The sequence below is a fragment of the Balaenoptera borealis genome, assembly GCF_965194805.1.
Source record: "Balaenoptera borealis genome assembly, chromosome: 12".
NCBI classification, from domain to species: Eukaryota; Metazoa; Chordata; class Mammalia; order Artiodactyla; family Balaenopteridae; genus Balaenoptera; species Balaenoptera borealis.
In genome coordinates this window covers 85,824,270-85,843,654 of record NC_138869.1, presented here as the reverse complement: position 1 = coordinate 85,843,654, position 19,385 = coordinate 85,824,270, and the positions used below count along the sequence as shown (strand labels likewise).

Below are 19,385 nucleotides of genomic sequence, written 5' to 3'. Positions count from 1 at the left end.
TTGTGGAGAGCCCTTTCCTTCTACCCTCCAAATGGGCTAATGCTGGGGCAAGGCCAGTCAGAGGCAGGGGTGGGTGGGACCCACAGATCCCCATCCCAGGGAACAGAGGCCACGCCAGGTGTTATGAATTGTTTCAAGCGACCAGAAAAATAGAGAGCCTATTTAACCAACATTTGTGTACCCACCCTGAATGAAGACACATTAGCATCTCAGCATCTGTACCGGCAGCACTAAAGTTTTACATTCTTTATTTTCACCAGGCTCAAAATCAGTTTCCAAACAGTCTTCTACATTTTCGCCAAGGCCATGGGGTCCCTGGTGTCTGGGTCCCCAATATCTAGGCTGATTCGTTCATATACTCCCACCATGCAGTAGTCGTTTTAGGGACGCGGGTAGCCCTCACCCCACCATCACCGCCCCAAAGAAGGTCTTTCCTCTCCTGTAGTCCACCATATCGGGGTGACTGATATTGACGTACACTCTCTCGCCCCTCCGGAGCTGCACCAGGCCACCGAACCCCACGCTCGTGTACCAGAGGGGCCCGTACTCGTGCCTCCGGGCGGGGTCCAAGACTGGGGTCACGGTCTCCGCGCCCTCGAGCAGCAGCTCGGGACTCCCCGATCCATAGGCGCCCCCCGCCCGGTACAGCCGGCTGAGCAGCGTGACCGAGCGGTCCAGGGGGTCCCCGCCGGGAGGGGGCGCCCGGCCCCGGTAGCCGACGTGACAGTAGAGGTAATAGAGGCCGTCCTGCGGGAGGGCCAGCCCCTCGGCGCCCGAGAACTGCGTCCCGCTCCTCAGAAAAGCCTCTTCTTTCTTCGCCTCCCAGCCTAGCCCCTGCCCCCTGGTCCAAGCGCCTGCGGAGAAACGGGCCAGTTGGCTCTCGGAAATCCGATCCTGAAAGGAGTGATCCAGGCCCGGGACTTCTGGGAGGGTGGGCATGAGGGACAGTTGGGGCTTTTAACCCACTGCAGGAGTCCAGCCGGGCTGGGGGAGCGGGGTGATGGCGCTCCCTCTGCAATGAGTACGAGTTGGGACTGAGGGCACCTTGGTGTGCGGTACGGAGCGCTGTGGTGGGGAGATCCAGGCCGGGTTTTGCCTCCTCCGGCGCGGGGGGAAAGCGAGAAGCTAGAATGCTGGACGAGCAGAAGAGTGCGTACGATAGAAGCGGCGAAGCAGGTGGGCAACCCAGCACGGCAGTAACAGAGCAAAGGGACCCTAACTGTGGGCGAGCAGAACTGGCACCCTTGGACTCTTCAGGTCTATGAGATCCTTACCAATGAGGTGGGCAGCCGGGAGCCTGGGGCTGAGATCTGTTTCTGCCTCCTCCTCCACCGGCAGCTCCCCGGACTCTGGAAGGGGCGAAGAGTCCACGGTTGGGGGCAGGGCGGCCACCCACGTGTAGTCACCTTGAGAGGACAAGGCGCCAGGGCCCAGGGATGGGGCACCTGGATTCCTGGAGGAAGAGAGTATCTGGGGATGCAGATGGATGGGAGCTGGGAGTCCCTGAGGGGCAGAAGCAGGGGAGGGGGAGATGGTCGGCTCTTACCAAATCGCTGATGGGCCTGTGCTTGGGCGCCTGGGTCAGCGGTCCCTGTTACCTGAGTGGGTGGGGTCACAGGGCCCAGAGTTCAGTCTTAGCTGATGCCAACCCCACCCCTCCCATTCCCAACATAGATGCAAGCTCCAGACTTGGGGTTTCTCCCGCCAGCCCCAGCCTCAAAACACACCTCCCTGGAATGGAGAGCAAGCAAGGCATCTGTACTTGGGCAGAGAGACAGAGGCCCAAGTATGTCTTGGGAAGAGGAGAAGAGACATACAGACAACCAGAAAGGGGCTTGGTGACATCAGGGCACAACAGCATCACAGGAACGTGGAAAGAGAACCAGCAAAGAGACAGAGAAGACATCCCCACTGGGGGACAGCCAAGCCAGCTGAGCAGGAGGAGGCAAGAGGCATAGCCAGAGGTGAGTGAGCATCAGCAATATACGGCCCTTGGAGGATTTGTGGCAGCCACTCACCAGTCCTCCCTGCTCCTGGGGCACCAAGGCCAGCACAGCCAGAACAGTGATAGGCACAGCCAGCAGGAGGGTCACCAAGGAAGTGGCTCCTGCGACAGCCAGCAGGAGGCATCCCTTCCCCTGGGGCCTCCTACCCCGGCACTCCAGCCCCAGTGCCCCCATTGAGACTGAGCCAGGGCCAGGGCAGGGGGGCTTTCATACCTCAGGGGTGGGGCCACCCCCTCCCTGTAGACCCACACACCTGGCTGGGACTTTCCGAACACCCCTGCTCCCCTCACCCTGCTTCCTGTTTACCCAGAGCTAGGGTGGGGCAGCTGGATGCCTGGGTTCTCTGAACTGGGGAGGGAGTTGAGGTGAAGAGACAGGCTTTCAGGGTAGAGCTGGAGGGGGCCTTAGAGATCTTCTGACTCAGTGGGAAGGGAAACTGAGGCCCAGAGAGGGAAACTAGCTTGCAGAAAGTCAGGCAGCTACAATGAGAACACAGAACTCCAGATAGCTAGTGTGGTCTGCATTCTTCTTCATTTTTTTAAAATTAATTGATTAATTTATTTTTTTATTTTGGCTGCACTGGGTCTTCGTTGCTGCGCACGGGCTTTCTCTAGTTGCAGCGAGCAGGAACTACTCTTCGTTGCGGTGCACGGGCTTCTCATTGCAGTGGCTTCTCTTGTTGCGGAGCACGGGATCTAGGCACGCGGGCTTCAGTAGTTGTGGCACGCGGGCTCGCAGGCTCTAGAACGCAGGCTCAGTAGTTGTGGCACACAGGCTTAGTTGCTCCGCGGCATGTGGGATCTTCGTGGACCAGGAATTGAACCCGTGTCCCCTTCATTGGCAGGTGGATTCTTAACCACCATGCCATCAGGGAAGTCCCTGGTCTGCATTCTTCTGCACCCCAGAGGTGGGTGCTGGAGGGAGGGCTGCATCCATATCCCTGAGGTCAAGGGCTGGAATAGGAGGACGAGAACTGGAATCTTCAGGGATGGATGTCTAGGTTCCTAAGAAGAACCTGTCCCCACATTGGACTGACCTCCTCCTCCCATTCCCTTGCTGCCTCCAAGCACCCAGAGCTAGGTGAGAAAGGCAGAGTTAAGCCAATCCACGGTGATGGCAGCTGAAGGGGGCCTCAGCCTCACCACTGACTATTGACTCACTGAGGAGAGATGGAAATAGAGCATTACCTCCCTTGCTACACAGAGTGTAGACAGGAGAGCGATGAGGCATCCACCCCCAAAGAGCTTCACAGTCTAGAATGAGCTCCATCCATTTAGTAGATGCTGACTAAGTGTTAAGTGAAGAAAGGACAAAAGGATGAATGAGTAAGCGAAACAAAGCAGTAAGGACCAAATGAATGGTATAGTAGGCAGAGCAGTAGGAGTTGAAGGGAGGAAAAACCAGGTCAAGAAAGTTGGAGGTGGTCCCAGATCACTTCCCCTTCTTGATAACTCTGTGTGTTCAGGTAATAATAATAATAATAACAACATAGCTAATATCCAGATAGCATTTGGTATGTGCCTGTCACTAATCTACACACTTTATATATAATAATGCTCTTTCTTTCTTCCTTCCTTTTTCTTTCTTTCCTTCCTTCCTTCTCTCTTTCTTTCTTTCTTCCTTCCTTCCTTCCTTCCTGTATTCCTTTCTTTTTGGCCACACGGCGCAGCATGCGGGATCTTATTTCCCCAACCAGAGATCAAACCCGTGCCCCCTGCAGTGGAAGCGTGGATTCTTAACCACTGGACCTCCAGGGAAGTCCTATAATAATGCTTTTAATCCTGATAAAAATTCTAAGAGAGGGACTTCCCTGGTGGCACAGTGGTTAAGAATCACGGGCTCCATAGCAAAGAGAAGCCACCGTATTGAGAAGCCGGCGCACCGCAACAAAGAGTAGCCCCCACTCGCCGCAACCAGAGAAAGCCTGAGCGCAGCAATGGAGACCCAACGCAGCCAAAAATAAATAAATAAAATAAATAAATTTATTTAAAAAACCCCAAAAAAACTCTAAGAGGTAACTGAGGCACAGAGAAGTTAAAGAACTTGTGGAAGGTCACACAGTAGTAGCAGAGACAGGATTTGAACGCAGGCAGTCTGGCTCCATGCCGTTAACCACAAGACAGTTTAAAAAGTGAGCACTGACTTCAGATTTGTCCATTTCAGGGTATGTAAATCTTACCTTCCTCACTCCCCCCAAAAAAGAATAGGGAAACAAATACTGAACTTGAGTCAATGATAAGCATGGTAAAGGGTTTAGAGGTAAAATGTACTGAGGTTTGCAACTTTGAAAGGTATCAAAAAATGAGATGGATTGATAGATATATGATAAAGCAAATATATAGAAGAATATTAATTGTAGAATCTAGGTGGTAGGGATAGGTTCACTGTACAATTCTTTCAATTTTTTTCTGTTTGAATGTTTTAATAATAAAACATTTTGAAACAATATTTTCCTACTGTCCTGCATGGGAACACCGTGGATGGGGGAAGGGAAGGAAGTAGCAGAAAATTTCTCTATCTGGAGAAGGAAATGCAAATGCTTATGGGCCCAGGCACCAGATCTCCTCTTCAGTCCTTGCTTCCACATGAGCTCCCACGTCTTCACCCTCCTCAAGGACTAGGTGTGCCATCCTCCAGCAGTTATCTCCCTCTCCATCACAGTGCCACTATGAGGCCTTCATCCAGGTCCTTGGACTACCACCCTTACTTTTGTGCTCAATATCAGAATGCTGCTCCCTGCAGGAAGGCCATCTGGATTGCCCACACCTCTTCTCCCAACACCAACTTGTCATCAACTTTCTGTCCTAGATCTATCAGCAGTGCTCATGTCGATCTAGTCTGGCTGTCTCTGACTCTCCTGTTTGTTAATCAGTCAGCCAAGTGCCCTGTTAGATACAGCCCCAGAATACCAGGAGAGTTACCCAAATCCACCAGAACTCCCAGTCTGCCTTGGGAGCTGGAGTGTGTGTCCACACATACCAGGATCATGAGCTCTCAGCGACACAGTGTAATTGGGAAAAGTGAATCAGGGAAGGCACCTAGAAGGTATATGATCACTGACGACTTGCAGGATCAATAGGATGGCTGGAGCTGACAGGGATCACAGGCTGAATTATAGTCCTAGGAGTCTGAAAGGAAAAGATGTTGTAACCCTAACCCTCAAAGCCTAACTTCCTCTCCTAACAATGCTAGGAGGCACCCAGGCTGGGGGAGAAGTTAAACCAGAGGAGGGGCAGGAATGTCTGAGGTGGCAACACTTTACCCAGGCAGCTCCGGTCAGTCTGGAGTCTGGCCACAGACTCTAGGTAAGCCGGGCGAGAGCAGGGAACCCCCATGAAGGAAACCCAGGGAGGGGACAGTCACCCCGAGAGTGAGGTGAGTCTAAGATGAAGGAAGGGAGAATATGGCTTTGAGGTTCCCTGGGCCCTGAGGGAATCCTCTGTCTGGCCTCTGTCTGCGCTCCCCAGAGAAATTTAAACAATCCACTTCTGCCGCCACTCCCCGTCATGGCCACCGCAGGCCCTCCTCCCCACCTTCCACCCCCCACATCCCAGCCTTCCTCTTGAACGCAGGATGGTCTCAGTTTCTACACCCTGGTCACCGCATCTGGCTCTGGATGAAGTCAGCAGCCCCCTCTTTGCCCTCAAACAGGAACCAGTGGTTGTAGGGCAGGAAGTGCCTGAGGGGAAGTTATGGGCCCCAGACACTCCTCCATGTCCCACTTCAGCCCCAGCAGTATCTGCCCAAGGGAAGCGGCTCTCCACACCAGCCAAGTGGGGGCTCCCCTTTCCTGAGTTGCTCTGGGGCTGAGGGAGCGGCCGTAGCTGCCAGGTGGCGCTGGACACCACCTTCCCTATTTTCCCACCCGTCCCCACACACCCTCCGGACCCCAGCTCCTGCCTCAGCCCCCTCACCGGAAACTAGAACGATCCAGTGCTGGAGAGGCCCCTATGAACCAGTTGGTCAGCCTAGGGTTGGAGAAACAGAGTGGGCTCTGGAGCTGGACAGAGCTGGCCTTGAACCCCAGCTCTGCCACTTCTGGGCTGGACGTCCTTGTCGGAGTCCAGCCTCGAGTCTCAGGTCCTTCACCAAGGAAATGGGCACCATAATACCCTACATTGTTATGGGGATTAGTGGTGACAAATAGAAAGAGCCCAGTTCAGGGTTGGCACATAGCTAAGGCTCCTCAGTCTGGGAAACGATTGTAACAGAGGCCCCGGACTTTACAGATGAGGAACTTGGGGCACGTGACTCACCCCAGGCCATTTAGCCTGGAAGAGCAGCGCTAGGTTTCCCAACCTGCAGGCTAGTCTTCAGTCCCCAACCTAATGAAAGCTTGTGAGGCAAACGGTAAGGTAACCCTCCGCCCAGGGAGGGTTGTGGTGCACAGGGAACAGTGGATAAAAAGCCGTGTGTGCGCGGGTCGTGGGTAGGTGGCCAGGGTCTCTCGGGGCCAGCCAGTGCAGGGGACAAGGGACTTCATGGGGAGGCCCAGAGAGGGCAGCAGTGGTGGTGGGAGGTTTCTGAGGGGCGAGTGGTCTCGGGGACGAGCAAGGTCACTGATGAGGGATGGCCACCTCTGGGAGGAGGTGACGGAACACAGTCTGGGGTGAAGAACCTCTGAGAGAATGATTTTCTGCCTCTAAAACTGTTGGAGAAAGGAGCTGAGATCCCCGACCAACGAGGAGGATGGGGTAAGCTGAAGAGAGAAATGGGCCCTCTGACACTCACCCCTTTTCCCTGCAGGGATATACCCTTACCTATATGGGGGCCTAGGGCTGGGGGTGCTCCTGCCCCTCGCTATGGTCGTTCTGTCCATCTGCCTGTGTCGGCTCCGTGGGAGAGGTGAGCCCCACCCTCACCTCCCTCGTACCCCCTCGCCCCTCACCCCCAGGCAGCACCCTGTGCCGCCCAACACACACCCTTTCCTACTGTGCTCCCAGACGCCCCCATCAACCCTGACTCGCCCCTCCTCCCTGAGGAAGGGGGCAGAAGTTGGGTGGGAGAGGGGAGGGGAGAGTGTCCAAAGAGAGAGACCTTGGCTTTTGGCTGTGGGAACCACAGGGAGGTTGGCAAGTGAGGAAACACCTGCTGGGGGGGTGGGGAGTGAGCGAGGAGGGCTGGGAGGTGGCACAAGGGAGGCAAGGGCCGAGCTGAGCTTCTTCTTTTCTTCCAGTGAGGAGGCTGGAGAGGAGCTGGGTGAGTCTGGGGCAGGGAAGTGCGTGATGGGGCAACAAGAGGGGACTGAGGTCGGGGGGCAGGAGAAGAGGGAGAAACAGGAGCAGGAGAGACAGAGAGACAGAGGAAGTAAGAGAGAAGCAGAAAGAGGGAAATAAGGGATGAGAAGAAGAGAGGAAAGGAAAGGAGTAGAGATGGAAAGAAGAAATAAGACAGAAAGGAGAGAGAGGGGAAGAAATGAGGGAGATAGGGACAAAAGTGAGAGGGAAAAATCAGAGAGAGAATGAGAGAGACACAGGGAAAACAAGAGAAATCAAGAGAAAAAGTAAGAGAAGGAGATTAAGAGTGATAGAGGGGGAGAGTGAGAGAGTAAGAGAGACACAAAGAGAAAAGGACAAGAGAGAGAGACGGAAAGAGAGAGAGAGGGAGAGAGCGCGCAAATAGAGGCAATGAGGTAAGAAAGTGGGGCGGGGGGGCAGCAAGAACTCAGAGGGGAGTGTCAGGGGAGGGAGGCTCCTGGGGACCTCCTGTCAGCACCCTCCGCCCCGGCCCCAGGCCCAGCTCTCGAAACAGGAGCCCCACTATGCGTCCCTGCTGAGGCTGCCTGAACGGGAGGGACCTGGCCCCGGCAACCAAGAAAGGGAAGGCAGCAAGGAGGACCCCAGCACGGACTACGCCTGCATTGCCAAGAACAAACCCATCTGAGCACCTCCAGACACCTCGTCCAACCCAGGCGGGTGGTCAGGGCCATCCTGTGGTTCACCCAGTAAAGACCATGGTCTCGCCACCCTCTGTGTCTCAGGCTTCTCCATCCACCTCAAGCCCCAGCTCAACAGGGCCACCATCAAAACCTAAGCAACTTACTCTCCCACCCATTCTTACCCACCTGGGATTCACTGGGTGAAGAAGAGTGTTTAGGGACCCAAGCTCCCCTGAAGGCCAGAAAAGAGCATTTGTCTGTGGGCCATTGAGAAGTAGAACTAATCATGTCTGATATTCCACTTTTCTCAGGACAAAGGGCCTTAGCCTCCTGGGTGGGAGAAGGAGGTGTGTTGAGTCTCAGGATGATGGTGGGAGGGGACTCTAGGCACAATCCTGGGAAGCTCCCTCCTTGGACCTTTCCAGACCAGACTTGGTAGAAGGGAGAGTAAGAGTTGGGAGAACCCAGAACAGGGCACATTGGGGCATCTAGAGATAGAGCAGGAAATACACAAAAGGAGTTAATGGTGGGGCAGAGAGGGATTTATTGGGGGGTCTCTTGAAGAACTTGGGATCACTGGGGTCTGAAATCACTCATCAGAGGCCATCCAAGGAGTGGCAGTGTGTTCCCATGTGACAGTGGCCTGGTGGAGAGGCCACAGGAGTAGCTCAGTGCTGCAGCCCTCCTTCTCTTCTTGGTCTCTGTCTCCGCCTGCTCCAGCCCTCTCAGTGCCCCTCCCATCTCTGCGCCCATTGTCCCGGCTCCACTACTCACATTTGCCCTGGTAATAGATGGTGCTGCCCATGGCCACTGAGAGAAAGCTGAAGGCATAGAACCCAGCCCGAAGGAGGAAGACTGTGCCGGCCGCTAGCTGAGGAGGTCCTGCATGTGGGCGGGGATGGGGAGGGGGAGAAGGGCTTAGGAAAGGAGACCCTGGGAAGGAGCGTGCACAGGCTTAGGGAGGACAGCGGGCCTCAGGGAAGGACTCTCAACTCGACTACCAGGGAGAGTGGGGCCTCCGGCCAAGGAGGCACAGCTTCCCAGCACCTCACCTTTCTCCACCACCAGCAGAGTCCCATTCCCTGTTCCGACACCCAGGCCCAGCACCTCCACCCTGCACACGTAGACTCCGGCGTCACGGGCTCGGGTGTCCCAGATGTGCAGCTCAGCCTGGTGGTCACAGAGGAAGCAGGAAGAGGGAAGAGGGGCCAGGCGGCCCCTGAACTCTGAGGTCTCATTCCTCACCTCCTTCCCTGGGGCCACTTTGTCCTGGTACCACGTGACAGAACCAATGGCCAATTTCCCTTGGCTGGCATTGAAGGAACAGGGCAGGAAGGCAGGGGTGCCCTCCTGGGTACGGATCTCAGGGGGCTGGGACACCCAGAGAGCACAGGATCCTGGGGGCAGAGAGAAGACCCAGAGAAACGCCTCCCCAATTACTCCAAAGAGAAAGGACAAGAGAGCTTGCAGTAGACTATCCCTGCTGTACCCCACCCACAGAGGGCCCAGAGGGATGAGCACTTTAGATGTCTCATTAATCCTTTCCTCTTTACCAATCTAATTTCTTAACATTGCTTATTAAATTGTTTTTCAAATTCTTTCCCATACCAACTCTCACCCTCACCCTCTCCCATCATTCTCCAGTTCCGTTCACTAGTAACATTTTGCTGAAATTTAACTTGTCACAGTGAAAGTGAAGCTCATTCATGAATGTGGCTGCCTAGTTAACTAATAGCATTAATTATATTATTCCAGGTATTATCTTAGTACTAATAGCATTCTGTAGCATACCATCCTTGCTACTTTGGTTTTTTTTTGTTAAAGAGCATTAACTAATTAAATCTCCAGGTGAAGACATGGCTATAATTGCTTGGGATCCCTATTTAACTTACCTAAATTGATGAATTAAACCAATTATTAAAATTCTTGATTAAATTCTCTAGTTAATGAAATTTACTAATCATTCTTCTATTTCAGTGATTCTCAAACTTGAGAGCACGTTGGAATCACCTGGAGGGCTTGTTAAAACAGGCCCCACTCCCAGACTCCACTCCCAGAATTTTTTATTCAGTGGGTCTGGAGTGGGTCCTGAGAATTTGCCCTAGGTCCCCGCTGATGCTGATGCTGGTCTGGAATCCACACTGCCTTTAGTTAATGAATATGTCTGACAATTAATATCAGTTTCATTAAGAAACTTAACTTAGATTTAATTAGATCTCCTAAACTCCTAATTATATCTAGACCCTAGATAATAAGCCTTGTTTAATAAGTTTATTAAACTCATCGAATTAAAACTGACCCCTTAAAAAGATTTGACCCCTTCCTTCAAGCCCTTCCTTCCTTCAAGCCCTTTTTTTACTGGTTCTTTAAACTTTATCTTGTTAGGAACGTGGCTGGGAAGGAAGAGTTCTGGGATGGAAGCTGGAGAATGACCTTCCCAGCTGGTGACAGGGAGGGAACTGCGAACTGGGGAAGCCCACTGGGTATCAGCTTTATGGAGGGATCCCCTGCTTTCAGCCCCCACCCAGTCTGCTCCCCCAGGACATCTATGTCCAGCCTCCCCCATCCTCCATCCTCCCAGCCCCACATCCCTCAGGGTCCTGGGAGAAACCCCTGTCACCTGGATGGACCGTGATGAAGATGAGCAACAGCATTCGGGCCATGTCAAAGGGTGTTCCTGTTGACGAGGGGGACATGAGCAGTGAGGTCTGGGTGGAGGAAAACAACCCACTAGTTTTGACCAGGACTTTGGTCACTGGATGGGGGTGGGGAGCTTCCTGTGACACACAGGACTCACACATCACTTACAAAGGACCTCAACTCCCTAGGGCCTCGGGCATCAGATGCACACCTCCCTGAGGAAAGAGGATGCTGCTGACGGTGATATCTGGGTCGTTAGGAGGTGGGGGCAGCATGTGGGCATGTTGCCTAAGTGTTTGAGGGGGAGGGTGGGGCTTAGATGGCCGGTAATGCTAGGGTGGGTGGGTGGACGGGTGAGACCAGGATGTGGTTCCCCTATTTTTTGAGGTTCAAGAAGACCAACCCTTTACCAAGAATTAGCCTCCAAGAGCCTTTCTGGGCTCAGAGCTAACCTACTTCCCCTCCCCTTGGCTCAATAGTGCCCAGGTCCACCCCATCTATTCCCTTCCTTCGAGTCTGGCCCTCCCCCAGGGCTGCTCTAGAAATTCTATAAGTGAGAGGATTAGCAGAAGTCAGCTGATTGGTGGCGGCAGGGAGTTGCCAGGGACTTTGTCTGGAAGCTGCATTTGCGTAGCAATCACCCTGTTTCACTTAGGATGTGTTGACTTGGGTGGATTGGCAGAGTGAGTGCCACTGATGGGGAAGTTTGGATTCATTCACATTCAGATCCCTGTTAAAGGAATACACCTCTTGCAGAGGTCTGCTTTACCAGGTGTGTTCTGCACAGATTTATCACCCACTGGTCAATTCACTCATTTTTTATTTTATTCATTATTTAGCTAACATTGAGAAATCACAAAGTGCCTCCATTACATGAAATGCATTTTGACAGACCCAAATGAAATACACATTATGTTATACCATTATGTTACACGTAACTCCCAGGTTATGCAGGGATTAGTACAAGAGTATGCAACACACTCTTGCATGTGTATTACACACCTACATGAGATAACACAGCACAGAGAATAGAGGATGATGTGTAATATGCTGGGTGAAGCCCGCCCAGCCCTCGCCACACATTTTCCCTCTGGCTCATTTTATATCAGTACATATTCTTTCTTTCTGTCCGAGTTTCTCGCTGTTTTCACAATACAGCCATAGATCGTGCAGTCCTAATCTCCACTGCAGTGATCTGGAGCATTTTTGGAGAAGTAGTAATTTTATGGTTAAGAATGCTGGCTTGAAGTCAGGCTGTGATCAGCTCCCCTACAAACTAGTTACATAATCTTGAACAAATTATTGAACCTCTCTGAACCACCTAGACAAGCACGGTACCTCACAATCTGGGAAGGACTGACTCAGCCATTCTCTTTTAGTGGAGTGGCTGCCTCCTCAGGGCCATCTAACCAGAGGGTGTGGAAATCAGGTGCCATGGCAAGGCAAGGGCTGCCCCCTGGTGGTCACAGAGAAGAGGGAGGCCTGAGGCACCAATATGTGGCTTTTCTCAACTGGGCCTTAATTCCAGCTTCTGCCCTGTCCCTTACCTTGCCTTGTCCTATCAACGCCCCATCCCCATCCCCAAAGGGTCAATGTGGAGCAAATTGTCTCTTGTACTCAACTGTGAGAACCCCATGGTTTGGGGAGGGAGGGAAGATCACCACCAGTGGAGTGGGGGTGAGGGGCTGGAATGGGCAACTGGCCTGAGGATAAAACTCCATATTTCACAGGGCATATAATTAATCACATGGCACTACTCCATGTCCCAGGGCAATGCAGCTTAGAAGCCAAGTCAACGTAAATAGGAATCATGGTTCCCCTACTTACATATCTGTAAAATGGGAGTAGCATCTGTCAGTTTTCAGACTCCACTGTAGTGGAGGGTCAGTGTGTGTTAGGCTTTATCTCCTCCCCAGTCCTGGGCTAGAATGACCAAGATTATAGCTGGGCCTGAACTCAAAGGTGTTTTGCTCTTTCAACCTCTTTTGTCCACCTAAGATTTCCAACATCCAAAACTGTTGTGGATTATGAAGACAGTACTTGGCTTTTTTTAAAGTCCATCTAGAATAAATCCTGGTGTATGTGTGGATTCAAGGACCCTTTCAATAAATCTGAGACTCTCTAGGGAACTTTAACCTGTGGGATGGGAACTGCTGTGCTAATCCTCTCAGCAAACTCAAGGATGTAACTTTTCAAAAGAAACTTTTACCAGGTACTCAAGAAGAAAGGCAACAAGTAGGAAAGTTGTGAAATGGATGTACACACGTCTCTGGTCTGATTGCTTTAACATCCAGCTGTGGGCTGCCTTGAGGGTGGTCAGGGCCAACAAACTCCCAACTTAGAGCTTAGAGCAGGAAAAGGAGTGAAAAAAACAGGAGAGATTCTGGAATCCCAGCACAAGTGATCCCATCTCACCTGGTGTTTCCTCCTCTATGTGTTGGCAAGGGTGAGACTTGGGTGACTTCTCCTCCAGCTGAGTCCTTATAAATATTTTTCAACTAATTAACGGTTCTCAGGCTATACTTTCACCCTCTGACCATGACTCCTCTGAGGTTCACCCCACCTCCTTTGGCCTCTCCTTCTTGCTGTCATTGTCCAACTCCCTCACATTCACCAAGAGCAGACGCCCGACTCTCCAGCTTCCTCTCTATTTCAATCTCTGCCATCTCTCTGGAAGATTTAATGTCCATGTATACGACATTATATACAGATGTAAATATATATATATATATATATAGTAAAGTACATAGATCTTAAGTGTACAGTTTGATGACCTCTGGCAAATATATACACCCATGTAAACAGCACTGCAATTGAGATACAGATCATTTCCACCACCCCAGGAAACTCTCCTATGCCCCTCTTTGGTCAATCCCCTCCCCCTCCCAGGAGCAACTACTGATTTATACCCCTATAGATTAGTTTAATCTGTTCTTGAACTTCATACAAATGGAATCATATAGTATACACTACTGTATCTGGCTTCCTTCATTCTGCATAATGTCTGTGAAATTCATCTATGTTGTTCCAGGTGTCAGTGGCTTGTTCCTTTTTGTTGCTGAGTGGTATTTCATTATATGGATGTACCACAGTTTGTTTATCCATTCACCTGATGGTATACAATTGGATTATTTCTATTGGTTTGATATTATGAGTACATCTCCTATGAACATTCTTGCACACAACTTGCAAATTACTTTTTTTTTTTAAGTGTATTTTTTTTAGGTCTTCTTTTTTTTCAAATTAATTAATTAATTTATTTATTTATTTATTTATTTATTTATGGCTGTGTTGGGTCTTCGTTTCTGTGCGAGGGCTTTCTCTAGTTGCGGCAAGTGGGGGCCACTCTTCATCGCGGTGCGCGGGCCTCTCACTATCGCGGCCTCTCGTGTTGCGGAGCACAGGCTCCAGACGCGCAGGCTCAGTAGTTGTGGCTCACGGGCCTAGTCGCTCCGCGGCATGTGGGATCTTCCCAGACCAGGGCTCAAACCCGTGTCACCTGCATTGGCAGGCAGATTCTCAACCACTGTGCCACCAGGGAAGCCCTCAAATTACTTTTAAATACACTAATTTCACAGTTCCTTCACCTTGTCCACTCCATCCATCACCTTGACTCTACATGACCTATACCTTGGATCTTTTCTCCATCTTACCTCTTCTTTCACAGGGACATAAAAGCAATCAGACCTGAGTCCCTCCCAACTCCTGTACCCCCCACATGTGCTTTCACACCATTCTCCTTTTGGAAGACTTCCGGGATGTTTCTCTTACTTTCATTCAACTGAGCATATACTATGGGCTTACCTAGGCAATTCTGTCATAGCCACAGTTTTGTGTTTTTTTTAAATAAATACATTTATGTATGTATGTATGTATGCATGTATTTTTGGCTGTGTTGGGTCTTCGTTGCTGTGCGGACTTTCACTAGTTGCGGTGAGCGGGGGCTACTCTTCATTGCGGTGCACGGGCGTCTCATTGCGGTGGCCTCTCTTGTTGCAGACCACCGGCTTTAGGCGTGCAGGTTTCAGTAGTTGTGGCACGCGGGCTCAGTAGTTGTGACTCGCAGGCTCTAGAGCGCAGGCTCAGTAGTTGTGGCACACGGGCTTAGTTGTTCCGCAGCATGTGGGATCTTCCCGGACCAGGGCTCGAACCCATGTCCCCTGCATTGGCAGATGGATTCTTAACCACTGCACCACCAGGGGAGTCCATAGCCGCAGTTTTAACTACTGCTAGTCTCTGTCGAGTCCCCAGTCTATATCTCCATCTAAATTTGTACCTTTACCTCAGACCTCTTTCTGAGATCTGAGTCCAGATTATCTAACTTCCCTCTAGACATCTCCTCCAGAATGTTCCACAGGCATTTCAAAATCATCAGTGTCTACCCAAACCAGGTCAGCCTTCTATATTCCCCACCCCAGTGAATGGAAACAATCTACCCAGTCACTCAAAGCAAAATCCTGGGACTTATCCTATTCTGCCTTCTCCCTCCATTCCCCCATCCAAACAAACCCCAAGTGCTATCCATTCTGCCTCTGAGATATCTAAGTATCTTCCTCTGCCTTTTGATTCTCACTGCTAGTTAAGGCCCTCATCATCTCAGGATGAAACTAGGACAATTGCTTCTCCGATGGATAGTGGGTTTCTTCTCAATATCCATTCCACGCCTCCCTATCTGAGCATCAGGGCTCATCCATCTATTCAACTATGCCTTTACTGAGTGCCTTCCATGTGCTAGACATCCTATCTTCATCTTCTCTGATCTCTCTTTCCCTTACCTCTCTCCTTATCTCTCATATATCTCTGTCCACAACTCTATTTTTTGTCTCACCATCTTTATTAATATGACTTGTTTCTTCCCTATCTTTCTATCTACATGCTGCATCTCTCTAAACATCTCACACACACATGCACACACACATCCATGTACACAGGCTAATGTGCACGCGCACGCAAACGTCTGCTTATTCACTAATTCATTCATTCAACAAATATTTAGCGAGCACCTTCCATGTGACAGACACCCTCTCTCTCCATATTTCTCTTTCTCTTCCCCCATCTGTCTCCACATCTCTTTCTGCTTTCCCATCTTTCTCCACATTGTCCCTCCCACCCTTCCCCATCAGGACACCTCTTTCCCCCACCCCATCTCTCACCCTCTTTCTCCCCCATTTCTCTTTGAGTGGGAGAATGAGCCAAGGCTGGCAAAGTGCTCTCCTTTTCCTCTGGGGACTGATCACCCCCCACCACCCCACTGAGAAGCCTTCCCTAACTCTGCCAGGCTGGCTGGCTGGGACCACTCCTGGGTGGTCCTGGGTGCCCACGGACACTCTGTGCAAGGATCCTTTTTTTAAAAAAAATTTAATCTACAATATTAGAGGAAGACTTTAACTCACATCTCTCAGAAACTGATAAATCAAACAAGCACATAATTACTAAAGATATAAAAGAGTAAAAGCAGACAATTAAGAAGCTTGATGTAATGGGATTATGTAGAATATTAGAATAATTAGAAAATATCCATTGTTTTCAGGTACACAGAGAGAGGTTTAGAAAAAATCATCAAAATCATTTAGAACACAATTGCTGACCAAAATCCATGACAGTGTAAAAGAATAACAAAGAATATTTATCATACATTTGGAAAATTTAAAAATGCATTTCTAATGTATTTGTAAACTTTTAAAATTATTTATTTATTTATTTATATTTATTTTGGCTGCGCCAGGTCTTAGTTGCGGTGCGGGATCTTCATTGCAGCATGCAGATCTTTAGCAGCGACATGCATGTGGGATCTAGTTCCCTGACCACGGATTGAACCCGGGCCCCCTACATTGGGAGCACGGAGTCCTGACCACTGGACCACTAGGGAAGTCCCTGTATTTGTAAACTTTAAAAACTTACTTCTAGGGCTTCCCTGGTGGTGCAGTGGTTGAGAATCTGCCTGCCAATGCAGGGGACACGGGTTCGAGCCCTGGTCTGGGAAGATCCCACATGCCGTGGAGCAACTGGGCCCGTGAGCCACAACTGCTGAGCCTGCGCGTCTGGAGCCTGTGCTCCGCAACAACAGAGGCCGCGGCAGTGAAAGGCCCGCGCACCGTGATGAAGAGTGGCCCCCGCTCGCCGCAACTAGAGAAAGCCCTCGCACAGAAACGAAGACCCAACACAGCCAAAAATAAATAAATAAATAAAAATAAAATTTATAAAAAAAAAAAAAAAAAAAAAAACTTACTTCTATATAATTCAAATGTTAAAAGAAAATATAATGGAATTTAAAATATTTTGAACTGGGAATTTCCTGGTGGTCCAGCAGTTAGGACTCGGCGGGGCCTGGTTCGGGGAACTAAGATCCCACAAGCCACTCGGCATGGCCAAAAAAAAAAAAAAAATTTTTTTTTGAACTGAATGACAGTGAAAACACTGCCTAACTAAACTGTGGGATGTAGCTAAAACAATTCATGGAAGAAAGTAAATGTGAGGATTAGGAAAGAAAGTTTGAAAAAAAATGAGTTGAACAGACGTTTCAAGAAATTAGAAAAAGTGCACAGAGTAACCCCCAAAATTTAGGAAGAAGATAATAAAGATACTTTTAGAAATTAATGAACTAGAAAACAAAGAAATAATAGAGCAGAAAACAAATACATATTTACAGAGACTACTTATATTAAAAATCTCTGACCAGACTGGTAAAACAGAAAAAGAAAAGGCATACACATACACACAAAAAAAGTAATTTATAGGGAATGTAATGTCTGATACATTAGATATTTAGATTGCAAACTTTGATAAGATGAATAATTTTCTAGAAAAATATATGACCAAAACTGACTCAAGAAAAAATTAGCAGCCTGATATACCTATAACCATTAAAGAAATTGAATCAGATGTTCAAAATTTAAGCACCAAAAACATCATCAAGCCCAGATAGTTATGAAATCTTCAAAACAGAGATCATTCCAGTCATATAAAAATTATTCTAGGGACTTCCCTGGTGGTGCAGTGGTTAAGAATCTGCCTGCCAATGCAGAGGACATGGGTTCGATCCCTGGTCCGGGAAGATCCCGCATGCCGAGGAGTAAATAAGCCTGTGCGCCACGACTACTGAGCCTGCATGCTGCCACTACTGAAGCCCTCAGACCTAGAGCCCGTGCTCCGCAACAAGAGAAGCCACCGCAATGAGAAGCCCGCACACCACAACAAAGAGTAGCCCCTGCTCACCACAACTAGAGAAAAAGCTCCTGCGCAGCAATGAAGACCCAATGCAGCACCCCCCGCCAAAAAAACATTATTCTAGTGGTCAGAAAACAGGAAAAGTTTCTCAACTTACTTCACGAGATTAATATAACCTTGCTACAAAAGCCAGGCAAGGACAATTTTTTTTAAATAAATAATTTTTAAAAATCAGTTTTATTAAAGTATACTTTACATATAATCAAAGAACCAATTTTAAGTGTACATTTTGATAAGTTTTGACAAATGATAGTGTAAGCACTATCACAATCAAGGTATAAAAGATATTATTACCCTAAAAAGTTCCACTGTGTCCCTTCCCAGGCAACCACTGATCCTCTTTCTGTCACTCTAGATGATTTGTCTTTCTAAACTTCCACATGAGTGGAATCATACAGTATGTATCCTTTTGCATCTTGCTTTTTTTGCTCAGCATGTTTTTTGAGATTCATCCATGTTGTTGCATGTGTCAGTAGTTAATTCCTTCTTATTGATGAGTAGTATTCCATTGTGTGGATGTACCATAATTTGTTTATCCATTTACCTGTTGATGGATATTTGTGCTATTTCCAATCTTTTAAAAGATATTATGAATAGAGCTGCCATGAACATTTTGTATATGAATCGTTGTGTGGACATACGTTTTCCTTTCTTTGGGGTAAATATCTAAGAGTAAAATGGCTGAGTCTTATGGTAATTCTATGTTTATGTTTATAATGAAGTACCAAACCATTTTCCAGAGTCGCTGTAACATTTGACATTCCCACCAGCAGTGTATGAGAGTTCCAGTTGCTCCACACCCTTGTCAGCACTTGGTATTGTCAGTCTTTTTAATTTTAGCTATTCTGACTGGTGCCTAGTAGCACTCTGTTTTCTTTTAGTTTTTTTTTTTTTTTAATTTATTATTTATTTATTTATTTATTTTTGGCTGCACTGGGTCTTCGTTGCTGCGTGCGAGCTTTCTCTAGTTGCTGTGAGCAGGGGCTACTCTTCATTGTGGTGCATGGGCTTCTCATTGTGGTGGCTTCTCTTGTTGCGGAGCACGGGCTATAGGCACGTGGGCTTCAGTAGTCGTGGCATATGGGCTCAGTAGTTGTGGTTTGCAGGCACTAGGGCACAGGCTCAGTAGTTGTGGTGCATGAGCTTAGTTGCCCCGCAGCATGTGGGATCTTCCTGGAGCAGGGCTCAAACCTGTGTCCCCTGCGTTGGCAGGCGGATTCTTAACCGCTGCGCCACCAGGGAAGTCCCTTCTTTTAGATTTTTATCATGAAATATTTTCAGCATTTGAAATATTAATAGAGAATAATATAATGAATACCTATGTACCCAGTGCCTAGCTTTGTCAGATGTTAACATTTTTCACAATTGCTTCAGATCTAATTTCTTTTTATGCAGAGAGTCTATTGAGAATTCCACGTACTGCACAATCATATGTCTACATTATGTTTCAGGAGAGGATTTAGAGGCAAGGACAATTTGAGAAAGGAAGATTATAAAACAATTTCCCTCACGAACATAGATGCAAGAAAAAAAAAACTTAAAAATATTAGCAAACCTAAACCAGAATTGACTAAATAATGTAAAACTTAATCAGGAATTCCCTGGTGGTCCAGTGGTTAGGACTCCGTGCTTCC

At 48.9% G+C, this 19,385-nt stretch overlaps 3 protein-coding genes across 4 annotated transcripts; 1 reads left to right on the top strand and 2 right to left on the bottom strand.

The window, feature by feature from the left end:
- Window positions 1-231: 231 nt before the first annotated feature.
- On the bottom strand, window positions 232-3,682 carry LTB (lymphotoxin beta). Its single transcript, XM_082346580.1, has 4 exons — window positions 2,019-3,682; window positions 1,547-1,598; window positions 1,275-1,349; window positions 232-854 (listed from the first exon to the last, which is right to left on the bottom strand). The coding sequence occupies exons 1-4, from the start codon at window positions 2,178-2,180 to the stop codon at window positions 400-402; spliced, it is 744 nt and encodes a 247-aa protein (XP_082202706.1). The 5' UTR covers window positions 2,181-3,682; the 3' UTR covers window positions 232-399.
- A 1,557-nt stretch (window positions 3,683-5,239) lies between these two features.
- LST1 (leukocyte specific transcript 1) lies at window positions 5,240-7,972 on the top strand. 2 transcript variants are annotated; one of them, XM_082346594.1, is made up of 4 exons: window positions 5,240-5,311; window positions 6,753-6,851; window positions 7,183-7,205; window positions 7,740-7,972. In XM_082346594.1, exons 1-4 carry the CDS (start codon window positions 5,245-5,247, stop codon window positions 7,887-7,889), a joined length of 339 nt encoding a protein of 112 aa, XP_082202720.1. In that variant the 5' UTR covers window positions 5,240-5,244; the 3' UTR covers window positions 7,890-7,972. The 2 variants fall into 2 exon arrangements, with proteins under 2 accessions (XP_082202720.1, XP_082202721.1); XM_082346595.1 differs by lacking the exon at window positions 5,240-5,311 and adding an exon at window positions 5,707-6,356.
- Window positions 7,973-8,051: 79 nt separating this feature from the next.
- On the bottom strand, window positions 8,052-16,424 carry NCR3 (natural cytotoxicity triggering receptor 3). Its single transcript, XM_082346589.1, has 3 exons — window positions 10,505-16,424; window positions 8,937-9,281; window positions 8,052-8,766 (listed from the first exon to the last, which is right to left on the bottom strand). The coding sequence occupies exons 1-3, from the start codon at window positions 10,683-10,685 to the stop codon at window positions 8,651-8,653; spliced, it is 642 nt and encodes a 213-aa protein (XP_082202715.1). The 5' UTR covers window positions 10,686-16,424; the 3' UTR covers window positions 8,052-8,650.
- Between the last annotated feature and the right edge of the window lie 2,961 nt (window positions 16,425-19,385).